The following is a 22,799-nucleotide window of genomic DNA, read 5'->3' as shown; positions in this document are numbered from 1 at the left end:
ACCCATTGCCCCATCTCTTTGGCTCCCCTGATGAATTTTTTTGTTTTGTTTGTTTTATGAGACAGGGTTTCTCTGTAAAGTCCTGGCTGTCCTGGAACTCACTTTGTAGACCAGGCTGGCCTCAAACTCACAGAGATCCACCACATGCCTCTACCTCCCCAGTGCTGGGACTAAAGGTGTGGGCCACCACCACCTGGTCTGGTCCTCCTTTTATTTATCTATTTATTTTTTTTTTTGAGACAAGATCTCATGATACAGCCTTACCTAGCCTTGAATTCACTATTTAGAGTGTCCCAATTATATGAAGGAATGAGGTTGAGTTTGGTAGCAGGACTGGCTTTGATGAGGGGCATGAATCGCCCAAAGTGAGGGGAGAGGCATAGAACCCAGGGACAGGCACAGGCTGTGGACGGCTGTGGAGGAGATTCTGGAGGGCCCCTTTTTTCAGTAAATTAGAAAGTGAGGCCAGCCAGTGATGCTGGCTGAGGAAAGGTAGGCATTTGCTGAATTAAGAGAAGTGAGAAGAAAATAATTATTAGGTTGGAAGTGATGATGCAAACCTGTAATTCCAGATATCCAGGAATCTGAGGCTAGAGGATTGCAAGTTTAAGACTTCCCTAGGCTACAGAGTGAGGTCAAGGTTAGACTGGGCAACCTAGTGAGACATTGTCTCAAGAATATAAAGTACATATCAACGGGCTAGAGATACACCTCAGTGGTAGAGTGCTTGCTTGGGGCCCTGGGTTCAAACACCAGTTGTTGTTGTTTCTTTTTTAAAGATAGTTATGTAGATCAGTGGTTCTCCATCTTGAACCAGAACCCTCTCTCTTCAGGAGTCTAAGATGGCCTTGAGTGTTTGCATTTTCAATGAATTTGTGGCTACTGCAGCACCTGCTGGCTTGGGGTCAGCTGTCTGAGTATTTTGGGGCTGTCCTAGGACAGGGAGCAGGTTATGAAAAGGCATTGTGAACAGCAGGTTGTGACTCAGGTGTCTCTGATTCATGTTCTCACTTGTTATGCAGATCTGGAGTCCTATATCTTTGCAAACATTTTTTATTGTATGTGAGCATGATGTGTATGTGTGACTGACGTGTGCACGTTGGCACAGCATGTTAGAAGCCAGAGGGAAACTTCCCAGAGTTGATTCTCTCCTACAATGTGGGTGGAAATTAAAGGACAACATACAGGAATCAGCCCTCTTTCCACAGAGGGTTCTGGGAATTAAACTCAGGTTTTAGGCTTGCTTGGCAGCCATTTTCACCTTCTGCTCCATCTCTCCTGCCCAATGAATCTGGCTTGCTTTGATACATATGATAGCTTCATGTTCCCTTATGGCAGGCCCCCACCCTATTCTTTGGCTATACTGGGGATTGAACCCAGGGTCTTGTGTATTCTAGGCAAATGTTTTACCACCAAGCCAAATCCCCAGCCTGTCTTCCTGATTGCAGAGTTTCTATTTGCCATTTCCTTCCATTGCTCCATCCTGGCACTTGACATGGGCTTTAAGGAACCTGGCTTCATCCTTCTGGTCTGGAAATCTTGAAAAAGGAAGCAGGAAAAAAAATGATCACTTAAAAGCAGTAAAAGAAGCCAGATAGTGGTGGTGCACACCTTTAATCCTAGCACTCGGGAGACAGAGGCAGGTGGATCTCTGTGAGTCTGAGGCCAGCCTGGTCTACAGAGTGAGTTCCAGGACAGCCAGAGCTACATAAAGAGACCCTGACTTGAAAAACAAAAACAAAAACAAAAACAAAAGTAGCAAATGGGGCTGGAAAGATGATTCAGAGGTTAAGAATGCTCACTACTCTTCCAGGCAACCCAAGTTCAGTTTCCCAGCACCGATATGGTGACCATCTGCAACTACAGTTCCAGGGCATCCGAAGCCCTCTTCTGGCCTTTATGGGCACTGCACATGTGTGGTATACACACATAACATGCAAGCAAAACACTCACAAAATAAAATAAAAAACATTTAAAAAATGCTGCAAGTAGATTTGTGCCTAGAAAGGGAGACTTCCATTCACTTTGGGAATACTGATTCTGTGATTTAGGAAATTTTTGCACTGGCTTTTTATTTCCTAAGTACAAGGCATTGCCACGAGAGGAATACTTTTGTTTTTCTTTTTCTTAATTCCCAACCGAGCCCCCAGGTCATGAGTTCAGGAAGGACCTTTCACATTCAAACTATAACTTTTCCACTTCTCAACTATACAGTTTAGTGTGGACCTATCCTATGGTTTTTAATTTGTTGCATGAGAATTCTGTTTAACCTTTCTGGGCTTTTGTGTTTTGAAGTAGGATCTTGTTATGCACCCCTTGCTGGCCTGACCACCCCCCACTCTTTGGTGTATTGTTCAGGATGTCCGTTCTTGAATTTTAAGGGATCCTTGCCTCTTTTTCCACCTTCTGGGACTACAGCCACCATGACCAGCTTGTGTTTTAAGAGCGGCTAACCTACTTGCAAAGTAGCTGAAGTGCTTTCAACGCCATCAACAGTTATGAGGGCTGCAACTTCTTTGCTTGCCAGTCAGCATTACCTTTTTGATTATAATCATCCTATAGGGTGTGAAGTCTTATCTCATTGTGGTTTTGATTGACAGTTCTACAATGACTAGTGATGCTGAGCATCCTTCCATGAGCTGGCTCACTGTGTATCTCCTTCAGAAAAATGTCTCACTCAAATTGTTTGCCTCCATTTAAAAATGAGTTCCAGGACAGCCAGAGCTGTTACACAGAGAAACCCTGTCTCAAGAAGCAAAAACAAAACAAACAAAAAAGAACAACTTTTAAAAGAGTAATTTTAGATTCACAGAAAAATAGAAGGTAAAATCTGTCTCTCGTCTCATGCATGTCTAACTTCCCCATTATTGGTGACCCCACCATGGTACATTAATGCATCTGCTTTGACATATCACAGTCCCATCAAGTTTAGAGTCAGGGTTCACTCTTATTTTCACTTCTCTCTCTTTTTATTCTTCTCTCACATATTGCATCCTAACCACAAGAATGCTTTATTTTTATTATTTTATTTATCTGTGTGTGTGTGTGTGTGTGTGTGTGTGTAGGCGTGCACCGGCAGAGACCAGAAGAAAGCATCAGCTCCCTTGGAGGTGGGGTTTCAGGTGGTTGTGAGCCATTCAGCATAGGTGCTGGGAACTGAACTTGGAGCCTTTGGGAAAGCAGCAAGTGCTCTTCACTGCTGAGTCATCTCCCTGGTCCCAGAGATGGTGTTGAATATGTTTGGATGGAATCCTTTTGCAGCTTCTTGTTTTTAGACAGCAATGGGAAAAAAGGCATTTCTTTGGGGTTTTCAGTACTATGTAAAAAGAAATCTTGGCCCAGCAGGCGCTGATAGCAGCTGAGATGGAAGACAGGAGACTAAGAAGAACAGCAGGAAGGACTAGGAAAGAGGAGACTGCTGCATCCAGGAACTGACAGAGAGAAGGAAGTGGGTAGGAGACAGACACCTTCCAGCTGACTGGGGCCCCATGCGGCGGGCTGAGACTGAGAGGAGAGTCCTGGGCTTGTTGTGGTGGCTTGTTAGGGTCAGGGGCTTCACTGCTCTATGTTGTGCTCAGCTATGATCCCAGGAAGCGCTCCGAGAACATTTTCACTCTCAGTTGTGCTGAGGAGGAAAACAAGAACTGTGTGGTGGGCCTCGGTCTGGCACAAGGAAGAGCCTCAGGGCTCTGGGGTGGAGGATCTGTAGCATTCCTAGGCTGAAGGTACTGATCTCAGCCTCTGGCAGCTGGGCCGAGAGGTTTCTGGAAGCCCCCTTATTCTAGCTCCTCTTGCAGAGTTTGGGGATTAGTGTAAGGACTATAGGTCAAACAACCCACATCTACAGTCTAGTTCAGCTTCATCCCATGGAACTCTCCTCCAGGGTGGCAATGGTTTCTGCTTTCCTGAGTGTAGCTGGTATGACTGAGCAATTGCACTTCTTAAGAACTCCCCTGCCTGTTTTTTTTTTTTTTTTTTTTTTTTTTTACTTTATGTACTTTACTTTATGTACACTGGCATCAGAGGCCCTGGAACAGGAGTTACAGACAGTTGTGAGCTGCCATGTGGGTGCTGGGAATTGAACCTAGGTCCTCTGGAAGAGCAGCCAGTGCTTTTAACTGAGCCACCTCTCCAGCACCACAACTGAACTTTTAACATTTCCCTCACCCCCACCCCTACTTCCTTTCTTCCTCCTCTTCCCTCCTTCTGACAAGATCTCAGAATATAACCCAGTATAGCCTAGAAATAACTATGTAGACCAGGCTCAGATTCACAGAGACAGGCCTGCATCTGCCCACCAAGGGCTGGAATTGAACACATGAGCTGTCATGCTTGGCTTTAGCTTCTCCTTCTTCTCCTCCTCCTCCTCCTCCTTTTTGTGAGACAGGGATTTCTCTGTTTTGTCTTGGCTGTCCTGGAACTTGACTTTTAGACCAGACTGGCCTTGAACTCACAGAGATCTGGCTGCCTCTAACTCCTTAGTGCTGGGATTAAAAGGCACCTGGCTGGTTTTATTTATTTTTTTTTATTTGTATCTATGCCTCTCTCTGTCTGTCTGTCTCTGTCTCTCTCTCTGTCTGTAATATGTGAGTGTGGGTGCCCTCAAAGGTCAGAAGAACCAGTGGGAGCCTCTGGATTTGGAGTTATATGTAGTTGTGAAGCATCTGATGTAGGTGATGGGAACTGAACTGAAATCTTCTGCACACTTACTTGGCATTCATCAGATTGACCACACCTTGTATTTGAGAAGACCTCTTGCATGAAAAGCCCCATTGTTGTTATAATTGAGTCTCTGAGGCTGGGCAATTTATAAAGAAAACTTACTGGTTCAAGGTTCTAAAGCCTGAATTCTGTAAGAGTATACCATTGGCATCTGCTTGACATTTACTCAGTATCTGGTGGTGAGGAGTTTTTTTTTTTTTTTTTTGTTTTTGTTTTTTTGGTAGGGTCTCATTGTGTAGCTCTGGATGTCCTGTAACTCACTCTGTTGATTAGGCTGTCCTCGAACTCATAGAGATTTGCCTGCCTCTGCCTTATGACTGCTGGAATTAAAGATATGAGCCACCATGCTTGTCTAGGACCTCCTTCTTGTATCATAATGAGGCAAAAGGCTCTAATGACAGGACAGAGCAAATGTGCCAGCTAGAGTCTCTTTGCCATGTTTTTAATTTCTTTTTATGATGCTGGAGATGGAATCCAGGGTCTGGTGCATGCTAGACCAGGGCTTTACCACTGGTACATACCTTATCCCTTCTCTTCTAATAAAGGCATCAATGCCATCATGGGAACCTCATCCTCATGGCCTTCTCTAACTTTAATTAGCTCACAGGGGCCCAGTCTTAGTTTTGGTATAGTCTTAGGGACAATGTACCTTGACAAAAGCAGCGGAGGGGAGGAAAAGTTTATTTGAACACACAATTCCAGATTATAGCCCATCACTTGGAGGTCAAGGCAGCAAGAACTCGAAGCAGCTGATCATATACACAGTTCACAACAGAGGAAGAGTGATGTCTGCATGCTTAGTGCTCAGTCGCTTTCTATTTCTCATCCAGGACCCTAAGCCTAGGGAATGGTGTTGCCCATAATGGGTGTGTCTTCCTACCTCAATTAATGCAATGAAGATAATGAGCATGAACATGTTCACAAACCAATCTAATCTAACCTAGACAGACCCTCACCAGGACTCCTTGCCTAGATGATACTAGATTGTGACAAGTTAATAATTAAAACTAATCATTAGAGGTCTCACCTCCAAATTTTATGAATTTGGAGATTTTGTTTCCAATATATGAACTTTTGAAGGTCATTTTCAAATCATTGTGTTATGGCCCTTCAAATTCACAAACCCATGCTTGTGCACCATCTTTTGTGTGTGTGACTGAGTCTCATGTAGCCCAGGTTGTCCCCAAACTAACTATGGCTACATGAGACTCTTGAACTCTTCACCTTCGTCTTTCTGCCTCCATATCCCAAGTATTGGAATTGTATGTAGACCACACCCAGCCCATAACTATCTTCCTTGTCTTTATTTGTAGTTCTAGATTTCTCCCCTCCTCTCTTGCCTTCCCAAAGACTCCATTTTTTTTTTAACTTTCTCTTCTTCAGTCTTCCCTGTCTTCAGGAACAAGAATATTAATAGACAACCATGATGTAGTATTGCCCTCCCTTTTGTATTTTGAGTCAGAGTTTCTCTGTATGTGTGGCCTCGAATGTCTTGGTATTCTCCCTGTAGACCAAGATGGCCTTGAACTCATAGAGATCTGTCTTTCTTTGCCTCCCAAGGTGGCATCACCACCACCCAGTAGTACTGCCTGCTTTTTAAAGATTAGCTTTATTTTATTTTATTTTATTTTATTTTATGTGTAAGTGTTCTGGCTGCATATTTGTGTGTGTATCATGCCTGTACGTGGTGGTGCTTGCAGAGGTGAGAAGTGGGCATTTGATCCTCTGGAACTGGATTTACAGATGGTTATGAGACACTATTTGTGTTCCTCTCCTATAGCAACGAGTACTCTAAATCATTTAGCCATCTCTCCAGGTCCATGTTGCCTGTCTTTAAAACACACCAGACCCCCAGACTCCACCTCCGACTGCAGTCACAGAAACACTCCCTGGAAAACAAGTGCACAGTCTCCAATCTGCTTTTGCTTACTGACTTCAAGCTGGATGCTACCACCATAGCTCCCAAGGTGGGAGATTGCCAAACTGTCAAGTTTTTGGAAGCTGGGCCTTCATGAGCCAGATGTCTAGGTGACTCCCAGGAATGGCTGGCAGGTGATAGTGGCTCCTGGCTGGAGCTTCATTTAGCTGGTGCTGATGACCAGCGTGTCTGCACATCTGTGTGACTGGGCTTCTCAGAATGGAAACTGTGTTCAAGAGGGAATGTCCCTGGAGCTAGCATTCCTGGAGAACCAGCTAGAGTTGCAAGCATCTTGTGATCCAGCTTTGGAAGGCATGCAGTATGACACTGTAGGTGAGACATCAGACTATGACAAATGCAACTGAAGTAACAAGCCAAGGTGATTTAGGAGCTATTGTTGAATAATTGCTACCCTAGTCACCAACAACCTGGTCCTAATATTACTTTATTTATTTATTTATTTATTTATTTATTTATTTTGAGTAAGGTCTCACTATGTAGCCCAAGCTGGCTTGAAACAGCAACACTATACCTAGCCTTTTCTTTCCTTCCTTCCTTCCTTCCTTCCTCCTTCTCTCCCTCCTTCTGCCCCTCCCTCCCCTTCCCTCCTCCTCCCTCCCTCCTCCCCTCCTTCTTTACCTTCTTCCTTTCTTTAAACTTGCTATGTAGTTGAAGATGACTTTAAACTGATCCACTGGCTTCTACCTCCCAGTTTCTGGGATTATAGGCCATGCCACTCCATGCCACTATGCCTGATCAATTTTTGTGGTGCTGGGGATCAAAGCTAGGATTTTATGCATGCTAGGCAAGCACTCTTATCAGCTGAACCACATCTATATTCAGCTGTCCTCTCCATACTTCCTGTGAGTGTCTAATGACATGACAAATGACCTCAACACTTCCTTGGCCTTTTCCATCTTAACTAATATGATGTCATTGCCCAGATTCTCTCTTCTTTCCTGTCAATTCCTCCTAACACAAAAATGACAACTAAGAAGCAAACCCTCAAATAGAACTGTTTTCTGGTAGGGAATTAACAGAATTCTTTAAGGATTTTTTTTTTTTATAGAGACAAAAATTATTTGGGCCTGGGTGATGGTGGCACATGCCTTTAATCCCAGCACTCAGGAAGCAGAGGCAGGTGGATCTCTGTGAGTTTGAGACCAGTCTGGTCTATAAGAGCTAGTTCCAGGACAGGTTCCAAAGTCACAGAGAAACCCTGTCTGGAAAAACTGCATGCACGCACGCATGCACACACACACACACACACACACACACACACACACACACACACACAAAAGCACATGCGTGTGCACACACATAACATACATACACATGCACCACATGCACACACATGCACACAATTCATGCACACATATAGGCACACATACACACATGTACACATATAGGCACACACATGCACACACACACAGTTATTATTTGCTTTATAATATAAAAGCAGTCTGTTACTACATTCTATGTTCTCATTCCTCAAAGTAACTGCTTCTAACTATTCAGTTCTTTTTTTCTATTTGCTTGATCTATATATTTAATAAATATTTAGATTATATATAAATATATGTTTAGCAAATATGTATTTATTAAAATTTGATATATAAGCTTATGTATATCAGAATTTAATAAGCCAGTGGGATTTAAACCTGAGAGCTGAGTATCTGGTAGTTACTTGGTCCTTGAGGCTGGAGCCTTGACAGTCAGAGCAGTGCCAGAATAGCTGTTTCTCATTTGGGGGGGGGTAGTTAGTCAGTCTACAAGGCAGAGTGTCTCAGTGGTCCCAGTCTGGTATCCAGAAACCTGAAGGTTCCTTAGAGCAGCTGTTCTCTAGTCCTGGATAAAACAGCGTCATCAGCATCATCACCACCATAGCACCATCAGCATCATCACCATCATCACCATCACCATCATCACCGTCATCATCACCATCATCACCATCATCATTATCAGCAGCAGCAGCAGCAGCAGCAGGGAAAATCAGGCCAGAGGGATACTTCCTTCTGCAAGACCCTTTTTATATGGGCCGCTGCCAGAAAGTGCAATCCACGATCCCAGTGGGTCGTCCCACATCAATCAAGGGGATCAGGAGAGTTCTTCAGGTGAAGCTTACTACTCAGATGGCTAATTTGTGACAAGCTGACATTAAAACTAATTGTGAAACTTACATGTTTGAAACATTCTCATATGTATAAGCATTTAAAGAATTTTGATGTGTTATTTATTGCTTTGAGCTTATTTATTTATCATTATTTATTCATTCTATGTGAGAGAGCACTTCTGGAGATTGGACTCTGGTTGCCATGTTTTGTGCCAAGCACCTTTTCCTGCTGAGTCATCTTTTGGTCCCAGCTGAAGCTCTTTTGTAGGATCACTTCTTGCCCAATCAAATACATTTACTTTTTTTTTTTTTTTTTTTTTAAGCCGGGTTGGCCTCAAACTCATTACATAGCTAAAAATGATGTTGAATCTCTGATTTTCCTACTAAGATTATACTTAGCCCATTTACTTAATATTATTTGTTTACTTGTAATAATAAATATGTGTATGTAAGCCATGGGGGATGTTCAGTGTCTTTCTCTATTGTCCTTTTCATTATGCATTTATCTATTCATCCATCCCTCCATCCATCCATCTATCTATATATCTGTCTGTTCATCTGTCTGTCCGTCCGTCCATCTGTCTGTCCGTCTATCTATCCATTTATCGTCTGTCCGTCCATCCGTCCGTCATCCATCCATCCATCCATCCATCTATCTAATCCATCTATTTGTAGATCAGGTTTCTTACCAAACCTGATTCTAGCCATTTTGGCTAGGCTGGCTTACTAGCAAAGTCCTGGGAGTTGCCTGTCTCTGCTCCCCAACATTGGAGCTGGAGACATGGGAGCTATGCTTGGCTTTTACGTGGATGATGAGAATTTGAACTCAGGCCCTATTGCTTTCGCAGCAAGTGCTCTTACCCACTGAGTCACCTCTCTTCCTCTTCCTCCTTCTTATTCTTGAGACAAGTATTTACTGAATAGCTCTGGCTGGCCTAGAACTCACTATGTAGACCAAAGTGGCCTCAGACTCACAGAGATCTGCCTGTGCCTCTGCCTCCTGTGTGCTGGGGTTAAAGGTGTACCAGTTACACCTGGCTCTTATTCTTGTTCTTTTCTTCCCCTTAGAGCTTTGCTGTGACTTTTGGTTAAGACCATATTTAAGTCACCTTAGTCCATTCTGTCTGCTGTTACAAATACCATACACAGGATGGCTTACAAACAAGTGACAGAAATTTACTTTTCACATCCTCCAGCCACTATACTAAGGAGTGTCTGTATTCTTTCATTAACTCTTTGTAGCAATTAAAAAATTAATATAGTGGAAAAGAAAAGATTGCTCTAACCCTAAAAAGATAAAATTGTAAAAATAGTACAAGAGGGACTGGAGAGATGGGTTAAGAACATGTGTTGTTCTTCTGGAGGACCTGCTTTCAATTCCCAGCACTAGACGGCTGCTCACAAACATCTTTAACTCCAGTTTCAGGGGCTTCAATGCATGCATGCTGTCTGTACTCTTGAGGCAGGAGGTTAGAGGTCTCATATACCTGTGACTTGGTTTCCCTTAGTGGTAGCAGCTCATATAACAAGTACAATAGCAAAGGTGGGATGTTTGTTTGTTTGTTTTTTGAGACAGGGTTTTTCTGTGTAGCTTTGTAGACCAGGCTGGCCTCGAACTCACAGGATCCACCTGCTTCTGCCTCCTGAGTGCTGGGACTAAAGGCGTGTGCCACCACTGCCCTGCTCTGATGCGGGATGTTTTGTATGCTGTAAATACGTTTCTCTTATTGGCTGATGAATAAAGCTGTTTTAGCCAATGGACGGGCAGGATTTAGCCAGGTGGGGAATCCAAACAGGGATAGAGAAAGGTAGTAGGCAGAGTCAAGGAGACACCATGTAGCTGCCGAGGAAGGTATAGATCCTGCCATCACTGGCAAGCCAAGACCATGTGGAGATACACAGATTAATAGGAATGGATTAATAATTAAGAGAGAGCTAGCCAATAAGAAGCCTGAGCCATCAACCAGTTTATAATTAATATAAGCCTCTGTTTACTTGGGACTGAACAGCTGCAGGACTGGGAGGGACAGAAACTTCCATCTACAGTGTCCTACTCCATAGTTCAGGCCAGGCTTACTATGTAGCCCACTCTGGCCTGGAAATCCTGGTACCTCACTTGCTTCAGCCTCCCAAGTACTGGGATCACAGGTCTGAGTTTCTAACTTGGGTTTCGCAACTTATTGTCTCAATTACTATTCTCTAATGTGTCTCCACAGAGCAGCAAGAAAGCTAAGTGCAGGCTTCGACTAGATCCTGATGCATCCAACCTGAGGACTGTACATCCCATGATAGTCATGGGTGTGGCCCATCACTAAATCACAAACTTTTGGAGCATGGTGTTATATTCCCTTAATCCAATCCCAGAATTTGGGAGGTCAAAGCAGGAAGATCTCTGGGAGTTCAAGGCCAGCCTGGCCTCCATACAGAGTTCTTCTAGGCTAGTCAGGACTGTATAGAAACATCCTTCAACTACCAAGTTTCTCCTGAGTGTTGAGCCATCCTTGGCTCCATAAGCTTCTTCTATTGGTCTTAAGCCATCTCCTCTGACCCTTGTTTTTCCATTTTCTAGGCAAGGGATGCTTTCTTTCCAAGAAGGGTGGGGGAAGATTCTGGACCACATAATCTCCCGAGGCCAAGAGCACTGGGCCTTGGTGAGGAAAGCTGTCCACCATTACCTTGAGCACTCTTGTATTGAGCAGAAGTGGGGCTGTGACTCTCTAGCCCATGCTAGGAACTCAGCCTAGTGTTCTATCATGTGTGTGCATGGGAAGACATACCAGCCCCGCCCCTCAACACAAAAGCTACAAGCTCAGGCAGGAGTTGGACTTGGTGCAAGAATGCAAGAAGTTGCATATCACAGGTTCCGGAGGCTATGATGGCTTCCCTGTTGGCCACCGAAGTCCCCACATCTCATGGTAATCTCCTTGGCCTTCTCAAGGGAGTTCTAGATGTCAGCGAGACTGCTACAATGATGATCTGTACAATTTGTCTCAGTGGGTAATCCCATTCAGATGTAGGATGCAAAGAGGGGCATTAAATTTTTTTTAATGCCTTTTGAAAAACGATTTAGTGTATGCATATGTATATAAACATAAACAGGCATGCACAGAAATGTGCCATGGCATAAGTGTAGAGGACAGGACAGCTTTTAGCAGTTGGTTCTCTCCACCTATGTGGGTTCCAGAGATTGAAATCAGGCCATCAGACTTGGTGGCAAGTGATTTTACCCACTGAGGCATCTCACCAGCCCCAAGACACTGGCATTTGATGCTCTTGAACTAGAATTCTGCTTTCCTGTCTGTGTTTGTTATGATTGTCTTGGGTTGGTTTAGATCGTGAGGCCTCATGGCTCTCTGCCTCCCCCACATTTTCTGTGGCTCTTTAGACCCAGTCTATCGCTCTGCCACTCTGTGGCTTTCAGAGAGCAGCCCCACCTCCCTAACAGAGTCTGGCCACAAAGCTCTCTAGAGAAAGAGTGCCAGGGTATCACCCACTTGCCAGGGTCTCCCATTGGCTTCTCATTTGGGCTTCCAATTTCTTCCAGAAAAACACTTGAACTTGATTGACCTCATACTGCTCTGAGGGTGGGGCTTCCCAGACTTGCCTGGCATTGGGCCATTTCTCTCTCCTGTAAAAGTTTTCTTACAGACTTCTTTGGCGTGACACTTGTAGCTCCATGGAAGTGCTGAGCAGGGAGCCTGGGTCTTGGGAATATCCCTTCCCTGGGCAGCTCAGGCTTGGCTATACCTGACAAATGGCTTATGGCTTGCAAGGGGTGGTTTCTTCTGTTCTTCAGGCCTGGTCAGAAGGGAGGCCAGGGCAAGGACAGGAAGACTGGGAACAAATGGCATCGATTTAGATTGGGACGTTTAAGAAAAATGTTCAGATAATTATTCTTTCCAGGCTAAATACCAACTGATTCAGCCTCCTCCCCCACATTGCCTGTCAGAGAAGGGTGGGCTCTCTCAGGCAGTCTCCATAGTTCACTGCAAATGGAACCCTGTGGTCCCCAGCTGACCCTAAACCCACAACAGCCTGTGGTACCCATTTACATTTTGCTCACTACTTTTTGAGAAGGTTCCAGGGATGGAATGCCATGTTTGCACTTCGGAGGGAAAGCCTGCCCCAGCCCTTTCCAAGATGATAGTTTTTGCACTGAAGGCCTGATGCCTGGCCCTCCCCATTGTCCTTGTTCCAGCACTCAAGGGAGTGCATGCCCTCTCAGCAGACAGGACTTAAGGATGCACTTCTGTAGAACTGGGGCTGGGAAGAAAAGGCGGGGTATACCGGTCAGAACAAAATCACTGGCACCTCCAGAGCCAGGGCTGCCTGGTGGGGCCCGTGTGTCGGGGGTGGGGATGGGGGGTGGTGAACTCATTGCTGCTGCCAATGAGTCAGCAGAGAGAACACAGGGATTTGAGTGAAGATTTCACAGTAGAGTCTCTCTCAAGAGAAGCCCAGTATCATGTCCCTGTGGGAGGGGGCTTCAGAGAGTGGGAGAGAGGAGGCAAGTGGGATAGAGAAGGCTGAGGTACCCTATAGTCCTGTTGGACCTTCCGCACATAGAAACACCCAGCCAAGCCATCCAGGTCAGGGACCACGGTGGACTGAAGCAGAGACAGACACCGGGGCAGACTCCAGAGGTTTGGTTTTATTGTGCAGCTTTTTTAACCCCCTCAGTGAGATGCTGTAAGCTGTGGTGGCATTACACACAGAGACAGGACAGGCAGGGCTGCCAGTGGGGAAGTGGGTGTTCACACTGGGTCTCTCTCCACCACCTGCTTCCCACCCTAGGTCCCAGAGGAGGCAGGGTGCACGATTCTGGTTGTCTGGGGAGGGGGGTCAGGGACAGCCAGAGGGGCTGGCACAGAGGGGCAACGGAAAGAACGAAGAACCTCCCTTAGCAAGCTGGGGCCAGCAGGGTGGCTCTAGAACCCTCCTTCCTGGACTGACTCAGATCCTGCAGGCAGAGTTCCTCTGCCATACTTTTCACTACAGGCAGTAGCAGTTAGAGACAGGAGAGGTGACATTCCCTTGCCTCCTACCCCTCTTTTTCCCCAACACTCTCTGGTGGAACCTGCATCTTTACTGAATGTGCCCTGGCTCGAGAGCCCCAGGGGACTTCTTCAGTGGTAGGAGGGGGATTGTATGTGGTAGCTGAGAATGATCTTGTATAGACTCAGTTCTCATCCTCATTGGATGGGCCACAAAGGCTAAGCATCCCCTGATATCTTGAGATCTTGAGGTTCCCTCCCTGCCCACTGGGCAATACTTTTACCAAGAGTATGACTGTGCCAGACACAGGCACACTCCAACTCCTTCATGTCTCTTTCAGGCATTTGGCCTGGTTGGCAAGGAGGAACTCCCCTCCAGGGCCTGGTGTCCTGCCACCCATCATACACCCTTATGCTCCTTTGGGTCCCCAGTCCTGGCCTCCTTGTCATAAAATCCCAGAGAAAAGAAAGGAGAAACATTATACAGACAGACAGAAGCAGCCCTGGAATGAAGAGTATAGAATGTCAGCCAGTGGTGTGCAGAGAGGGCGAAGTGTCAGAAGGGGATGGGCGATGGCATGCAGCGCTGGGGTTCCTCATGAAGGACAGGGTCCCCGTTTCTCCCAGAGGTATTTGAGGGGCTGGGAAGGAAGTTAGCTGACCCAGAGAAGCAGGACCTCTGTACTGGGCCTGGAGGCTTCATGTTTCTCTATGGACCCAACCCGTCACAGAGAAATGAAATCCATGGCTTGGAAGAAGGAGAGTGAGATCAGGAGCAGCAGCAGCCATGAGGTGTTCTGAACCAGCAGGCTTATGCCATCACACTTCACCAGCTTGTCTGTGGAGAGAGGAGGAGGTAAGGGGAGGAGGGTTAGCGAACCAACACCAGGTGTTAGCTCTTTAAGGTGGCTGCTGGCTTGATGTCAACGGCTCAACCTGATGGTGTAACAACTCAACCTGATGGTGTAACCCTAACCCTTCTCACCAGCAGTTTCCTCAGCTCTTGAATATATACCATCTACTACCAGCTCTGCCTGTCCGGCCCTCGATTCTACCCCACTCATACAGAGGGTAGCCGGTCCCCAGGAGATCAACAGCAGTAAGGGGGGTAGGGAAGGCTACTGGCTCCTCTCCCCTCCAGCCCAGCTAATGGAGCTGCTGCTGTTTCTTTGTTTTGTTTTGTTTTTGTAGGCAGGTTGGTTAGTTCCAGTGTGGCTAACCTGGCCATTTCATCTTTCTGGGCATGAGGCTCACCTCTGAGCACAGAGACATTTTGATTGGAGATCATGGGAGGACTCTGGCCAGAGACTCGAAGCTCACACGTGTAGGTGCCCTCATCCTTGTTCGTAAAGTTGGCTAAGGTAAGGACCTTGATGTTGTGCTGGCTGCTGACGTTGGTCCGGGAGCGGTATGTGTGCTCAGGTACCCCGAGGGTACCTGCGAGCACATGCTTCTTTTTCTCTCGGGTCAGGCTGAATTCATGCTGGATGGTCAAGAGGCTGTTGTTCTCATAACGACAGTCCAGACGAAGGTTCTGATCCACCAGGCAGGCTGTCAGACTGGTCACCTTCTGCCCTTGGGACATCTGCAAGACTGGCACAGCAGTGCCTTCTCTGAATTGGGGGGGGATACAGAACAGGGGCCTCCCACCTGCAGGAAGAGTAGACTGGGGCCTGGCTGGGAGGATATGGGGTTTGCACTAACCCCTGGGGTACTGGTGGGATATCATAACAACCCCCCAGACTCCAACTTCATCTCTAGTCTACTCAACCTGTGGGTCCCATCAGTGTTTCAAGAACAGGAGACCAAAGGGAGTTCTGAGTTCCTGTATAGAGTTTCCAGTTTGCCAAAGACCACCACCAACAGGCAGATCAGTGAGGTTGGGCCCTCACAGTCACCCGTGCCCCTGAGTCTATGACAAAGAGGGAAGAAAGCCCGATGCCCTGGAATGCCAGCCCTGCCCTTGCCCAGTACCTGAAAGCAGGACAGCGATGCCGATGACTGGGTTCATGGTGCCAAGGGTTCTGTCCTGGATTCTGGGGTAGGAAAGCTGGGTATCAGCCAAGAGGGGCCATATTTACTGCCAGGGCAAATGGCCCATGCAGAGCATGATAGACACCTAAGCCCCTCTCCTCCCCTCTTCTCTTTGAAGGTGACATTGCCTGAGGCTCTTGCCACCCAGAGAAAGCAAAGGAGGGGAGGCACATGTCCTGGGATGCTGTGTGTCTGTGCTGTCCCTGGAGTAACTCCCTGCTGGGTGATTTCATCACTTTTCTCTGGGATTTAAGACCCATGGGACAAGGATTGCCTACATTTAAATTTTTGATTTGGTAAACTACACATAACTTTTTTTTTTTGGTTTTTCAAGACTGGGTTTCTCTGTGGTTTTGGAGCCTGTCCTGGAACGTGCTCTTGTAGACCAGGCTGGTCTCCAACTCACAGAGATCCTCCTGCCTCTGCTTCCTGAGTGCTGGGATTAAAAGCGTGTGCCACCACCAACCCACAGGGCCTATGTGTATACTTCAGGAGGGTCAGGCTCTGTCATGTTGCTGTGCAGCCTGTCTCCAGAACTTAGTCAGTCTTTCCAAACGAACACTTTCATGCTCATTAAGCAAAAATACTCCCTTCTCCAGGGCTAGTTCAGAAGATCCCTAATGCCCAGATCATCCCTAGCATATAGTAGATATTCAATACTTGTTTATTCATTTATTTATTATTTTCATAGGGTTTCACTATGTAGCCAAACTGTCCCAGTCTTCTGAGTGCTGGGATTATTGGTATGCACCACCACCTGGCCTATTATTAATATTTTATTGAGACTGTACTTTATGATGCCCTCAAACTCTATCCTGCCTCACTCCTGAGAGCTGGATAAATGACATTTATTGATATATGAGGCTCTCTGAACCTTACATAAGAATAGGATTGTGGCCAGCTGTGGTGGTGGTCTTTAATCCCAGCACTTGCTTGGGAGGCAGAGGCAGGCTGATCTCTGTGAGTTTAAGGCCAGCCTGGTCTACAGAGCATGCTCCAGGAAAGCCAGGGTTGTTACATGGAGAAGCCCTGTCTTGAGAAAAATGGATAAGTAAATAAAGAAAGAAGGAAAGAAAGAAAGAATTTGTGATGGGGTTTAAGAAAATGATAAGCAGCAGGTGCTATGCTCCAGTTAGTGATCCAGACAGCTTAATGGCTAGGGATGGGGTCAGCATGTGTCTAGCTAAGGTTCTAGAGAGGTACAGGACACAGGATGTGAGTGAGAGACCAGAGACACTTGCAAAAGGCCAGCTCTCGAGGATTCATGGGGCTGCAGTTTTCTAGTCCAGTATTCATAGCTTGTCGACATAGGGTTTCTGCCACCACCAGCAACCCCTTCCTCCTCCCCGCCCCCAAGCGCCCCCTACTCAACACATTGGCAGCACTAAGCTTGTACACTAGCCTGGCCTTGCCCAAGAGAGTGCGCGGGCTCCACCCTAGGCTGCATACACAGGGCTCATGGCTCCCCACTCTGACAGTTTAAGGTTCCTGTGAATTTGGAACAAGTTGATCTTGAACTCACGATCCTTCTGCCTCCACCTCCTAAGGGCTGAGATTACAGGCTAGCCCACCACGCCCAAGCCCGCATAGGGCTTGGATCTGAGAACACTGGGTTATGGAGGAGGGAGTGTGGGCTTGGGATTCAGGGGAGGAAGAGGGAACCCTAGAGGAAAGAAATGGGGCTGGAGAAACCTGGCAGAACTAGATGGGGAGGTAGAGTGCACTGGCAGAGGTCCTGGTACCCCAGTCTCAGAAGCCCACATCCAGCCAAACTCTGTGCCTCTCCCCAAGGGCCCGCCTGGCTGACCCCACCCTGATGCCATTTCCGTATTTCGATCCTCCTCTACCAATTGAAGTTCCCCTCCCCCCAACCCGTTATCATCTTTTCTAGCGCTCCCCTCCCCTGCTCCTGCCACCCAGTCCCCTTCCGCAGCACTGCAGTTTCCTTACCTGAATTGCCCCGCACCCAGCGAGCTGCGAGGTGGCCAGGCAGAGACTCCCTCCAGGTTGTCACCTGCCACCTCCTTCGATTTGCACGACCCTCCCCCCAAACTAGAGATGTGAGCTTGGGGACCTCTGGGTGGAAGGCAGATCAAAGGTTGTCCTCGGTGTCCTTCCTCACTGTTCTCCTCTGGCACCCAGTCTCTGACAGTGCTGGGCACGGCCTCTCACTCCCGCCCAGCCTGGGAAGCAGTCCCTTCCCTCCCATCCCCCGTTCCCGCGCCCACATACTGGAGTGTCCTCACATCTTTTCCCAAAACTGCAGCTGGGAGGGCTTGCACCACCTCGCGCTGTGGCTGTCCCTGAGTGCAAAGATTCATCCTGGCTCCTGCTCTCACCTGGACTCTGGTAGCTGCAGCTTCCTCCGGATGCACCACCGCCTCCAGTTGCTGCACCCTGTGCGAAGCCCGCAGTTTTCACCAGGGGTGGGGGAACGGGGGAGCGGGGAGGGCCTCGGGGTTCAGCCAATCAGAGGCTGAGGAAAAGGATAGAGGGGGTGGGGTGGCGGGCAAGGGCGAGCCTGGGTGTGGGAAGGTGGCATGCTGAAGTACGGCTACCTTCAAAACTATGGCTGGCTGTTTAGGACCCCTGAATCAGGATGGGGCAGCCTCCTTCTCATACCTGGAGATGCTTGGTCTCTTTTAAAGGCTGTAACCCTTTCTCTGCTAGAGCCTTCAGAAGTCTGGACAACGGAAGTGTGCAGTAGGGAGGCCAGCTAGCTCCCCCCTCCTTTCCCTCTGGGCTGGCGCCTCCAGTGACAAGTTTTGGCTTTGGAGCCTGGTCTTTCTGCAAAGGGAATTGGTTAGTTGTTTTCCATGCTAGAGCAGCCTTTTGGAAGCAAGATAAGGGGTGCATCTGCCTGGCCCCTGCCTTTGCTGCCCGTGCCTGCCCACCTGCAGGTGCTCAGAGCACTTGGCTCTGCGGGGTGAGGGGTGGGGGTGGGGGAGGGGAAACCGTGCTTTCTGCTTCAGACTCTGAACTCGAGGGGGCACTTTTTGGCCCAGCCAGCTACAGAGTTCTCACTTCCATGAGTACAAGACGGTCCCATTTGGTCTTTGGACAAGGGAAGGAGCGCTGCCTTCTAGCAAGCCCTGCATCCATGGCCACATTCCATCCCTTCTCCCATGTAACAGACTCGCTCTATCTCACTCTTTGTTACTTCATGGTTGGTTGGTAAGTGTCCAAGCTGACCCATTGCAGGATTTTGGAACCCAAGCCCTCAGTGCTTAGTCATGTCGCTTTGCACTCTTCAGCTGGTAGTAGAGGAAAGAGAGAACTCTTAGCATGGAGATATATGACTAAGTGGAAAGGTTGAGCCCCAGTTTTTGTTCCGCAGGGACACCCCTTCTCTCCATCAACTTGATGTCAAGAGGCTCTTTTTAAATACCTATTGCTAATGATCTACTTGCTTATATTTATTGTTATTTTAAATAAAATTTAAAATTGTCTACATAGATATATACATGGATATATATATATATATATATATATATATATATATATATGCACACACATATATGTCTGTATGTGCATGGCTGAGGGCACATATTTGGAGGCCAGAGGACAGATTTCCAGAGTTGGCTCCTCCTTCTACCATGTATTTCACGGGGGGGGGGGGGGTTGAACTCAGGTTGTCAGGCTTGTTGACAAGCCATTTTACCCGAGCCATCTTGCTGGTCCTTATATTTATTTATTTATTTTTTTAAAGGCTGTCTTGATTTGAACCTCCTAGCCTCTGGATTCTGGTTGGGAAGTCTTGTGGGCTAGCCCTACCTCTCAACCATCTGCCTGCTCCTTCTTCTGTTTCACTGCAGGCTTCCACACTGCAATGCCATGGTTGGAAGCCATTCCTAGGCCTGCAGATGCAATTTAAGTCTCCTCAGTACTTGAGATGACAGGACATTCTGCAGGAGTGGAGACTATTCCTCTGGTAAGCCACTGAACTCCTGGGGTGCTTTTGGTAAGGGACTAAGGGACAGGGGTCCGGAAGGCCACCCCTCTTCATAGAGAAGACCATCCAGCTTTACTGTTCATAGGGGAATTTCTCAGGATCCGGGTATCCTGGTCTCAGCTACTCACCCCCATTGCCATTCTTTCTCATTCATTCAGCTTCCTCCCTGTCTCATTGTACACGAGCTCTATTCTGTCCCTGGATTGTAGTCTGTTCCTTTCAGCTTAGTGGTTTTGGAGTCAGGCTCAGGAATATTTCCAGTTGCTTTAGTTGGGACTTCCTCCTCCCAAAGCTTGGGCATGGAGCTGCTTGGAGCCTTTATTCTGGGGCAGGACATGGGCTACAGAGAGGCCCGTTGGCTTCAGGGGTCAGAGCTGAGGCCGTCTGAGGCCCTGCATGCTACTCTGCAGGTCCATCCGAGGCCTGTCTGTGCTACTTTGTGAAGGTTTCCAGGACCTGGCCTACTTCCTGGGTCCCCAGGCACTCTGCCTTCAGGAAGGGGTGGGGAGCATGGCCTGTTGAGAGCTTGAAACGCAGTCTGCCTGCTTGAGCAACATCTCTAGTTGGATGGAATCAAAGGCTGGAAGAAGACAATTCAGGATCTGGGGAGGGATCACGGACGGGGAAGGGGAGGAGTAAAATTCCTATTTATTGATGGACAAGCCAGAAACCGAAAGCTGGAAGGACTTGAGTCAAGGTAAGAAGTCTTTTGTTGGTCACCGGGACTGCCCTCCTTTCATTGTCTCCTGTGGCTCCAGCTTGAGACACGTGGGTGACAGCCTCCTCAAATCACCCTTTACAGTCGTCATATAAATATAATCATATAGGATGGCTCTATAGATGTTATCAGAGTGTTGGGGGACATCAGAGGGATCACAGAACTGCCCATCACTTTATAGCCTAGACCTGAAGACCGAGAAAGGAAGTGATTTGTCATGTCAGTCAGTTACTCTGGAGGGGAGCCAGGCCTGGGATGGAGAAGCTCTTAGGTCTCTGGACTGACTCTACAGTGTCCCAGTGCTTCTAGCCTGGGCCATCAAGGTTTTTCTAGAATGATCTCACTGTCTCATGGGGGTATTTGGCTATCACTCTCAGGCTGTCACTATGTTTGCAGCCCCTTGTCTTCACTTAACTGACGTGGCAAAGTTTCCTATCCAGGGCTAATGGGATGGCTGAACACTCAGTGTTGAGTTGGTAGGGTTAAAAGCAGTTTATGGGCCGCATATGCTAACAACCCAGAGAATGACACTGTATTCATGGAATTGCCAGAAGGGGCTTGCATCCAGAGCAGAACAGCCTGGATCTGTGGGAGGCAGACCTTGGGGGGGGGGGGCTCACAAGGATGTGATGCTGGGTTCCCTGAAGGATGGTGGACTGGCAGACTGACTTATCCTTGCAGGTTTACAGAGAACTGAGCCTTTGCTCAGGGAGAAGCAAGACCTGAAACTGGCCCTCATAGGGAAGGTTGTCTGGGGGTAGAGACACTTGAAGCCCAGCAGATTCCATCAGATGTCAAGGCAGCACATACTACCCAGCTCTACATGTGGGCCAGTCAAAGCCACACAGCTGCTTTTTCTGTACTTCCAGCTTCAGAATAAATCTTCCCACTTCTTTGTTTAAGTGCTGATGGTAGATTTCCTGTGTGCTTTTAATGTCCTTATGTGGCAAAACAAAACAACCCCCCCCCCCCCCAAAAAAAAACAAACTAGGGAAAAAGACAGTCCTTTTCTGTTGATTTTTAAACATCCAGTAAAAATATTATTATTATCATTATTATCATGTGTGTGCACATGTAACACAGCATGTGTTTGGAGGTTAGATGGCAACTTTGTGATTCATTTCTTTCCTCTCACCTTTACATGAATTCTGGTCTGTTCTGGGTTTTATCCTTCCTTTTATTTTTGTTTTTGTTTGTTTTGAGACAGTTTCTCTGTGTAGGCCTGGCTGTCCTGGGATTCTGGCCTTGATCAGGCTGGCCTTGAACTCACAGAGATCCACCTGCCTTTGCCTGGATTAAAGGTGTATCTCTCCATACTCTTTTTATGTTTATTTTTAAATTTGTTTAGAACTATGAATTATCTATGAAATTGAAAGAATCCTGGGATCAATGTTGCACTCTCTGCTGCCTTTCCTAATTTCAAATTGGGTGGTTTCCTAAGGAACCGCATGTTTACTTAGAGAGTATAACCAAACAGAAACAAAAACAAGACCAGATTATGTTTTATGAGACAAGTCAGAAGTTAAGAGGAAAAAGTACCCAGGCTGGCCTGGGACCTGGAACTCACAGTCTCCCTGCCTTAGTCTCTTGAGTGTCGGGATTAGAGGTGTGTGCCAGTAAACCCATAAAAATATATTGTAATCATGCTTTTCTCCTCCTACATCTTTCTATCCTCCCCACCAACCCAACATCATACTCTCTCTCTTAAAACAAACAAACAAGCAAACATAACAAATAAATGCAAAAGAAAAAGACCAAGGAACTCATGGGTGATAGACTGCCCCATTAGTGGCCCCCAATGAATTGAGCCTCCATCATCTATACAGGTCAGGGTGTGGCCATGGGACAAGCTTTGGCTAATTTGCCATTAGTGTGTGTGATGGAAATGGATACCTAAGCACTGCTTTTGTGTTGGCAATTGCTTTCTTGGAAATGAGTTCCTGGGTGAAGAAGTCTGAGCTAGCCATGTGGAAAACTGACCATGAGTCATTTGGGACCACTTAGCACAGACAGCAACCAGGTGACATGCTTTTTGTATATGCATGACCACAAAAGCATGTGTAATTCCAGGTGATTCAACCTACAATAGAATGGAGGTTGGGGGTATAGCCCAGTGGGTGGAATGTTTGCCCAACATTTGTGAAACCCGGGGTTAATATCCAGCATCTATAAACCAGGTATGGTGGTACATGTCTGTAATACCAGGAGTTGGATGCAGGAGGATCAGAAAGGCCATCTTTGCCTATATATAGAGAGCTTGAGGCCAGCCTGGACCTGTCTCAAAATATGAATAAATGAATGGATGGATGGATGAATCTCTCAAAAAAAAAATTACCCCAAATAGGCCC

At 47.0% G+C, this 22,799-nt stretch overlaps 1 protein-coding gene across 4 annotated transcripts; it reads right to left on the bottom strand.

Annotated features, from left to right (window-relative positions):
• Positions 1-13,386: 13,386 nt before the first annotated feature.
• Positions 13,387-18,233, bottom strand: Thy1 (Thy-1 cell surface antigen). 4 transcript variants are annotated; one of them, XM_051197207.1, is made up of 4 exons: positions 18,121-18,233; positions 15,722-15,783; positions 15,002-15,340; positions 13,387-14,585 (listed from the first exon to the last, which is right to left on the bottom strand). In XM_051197207.1, exons 2-4 carry the CDS (start codon positions 15,756-15,758, stop codon positions 14,473-14,475), a joined length of 489 nt encoding a protein of 162 aa, XP_051053164.1. In that variant the 5' UTR covers positions 15,759-15,783; positions 18,121-18,233; the 3' UTR covers positions 13,387-14,472. The 4 variants fall into 4 exon arrangements, with proteins under 4 accessions (XP_051053164.1, XP_051053166.1, XP_051053165.1 ...); XM_051197209.1 differs by having other exon boundaries at positions 15,002-15,332; positions 18,121-18,209; XM_051197208.1 differs by lacking the exon at positions 18,121-18,233 and adding an exon at positions 17,732-17,805.
• Between the last annotated feature and the right edge of the window lie 4,566 nt (positions 18,234-22,799).

Source organism: Phodopus roborovskii, unplaced genomic scaffold, assembly GCF_943737965.1.
Source record: "Phodopus roborovskii unplaced genomic scaffold, PHOROB, whole genome shotgun sequence".
In the NCBI taxonomy this organism is placed as follows: domain Eukaryota; kingdom Metazoa; phylum Chordata; class Mammalia; order Rodentia; family Cricetidae; genus Phodopus; species Phodopus roborovskii.
Note: the sequence above shows the minus strand (reverse complement) of the source record. Positions and strands in the feature narration are given on the sequence as shown.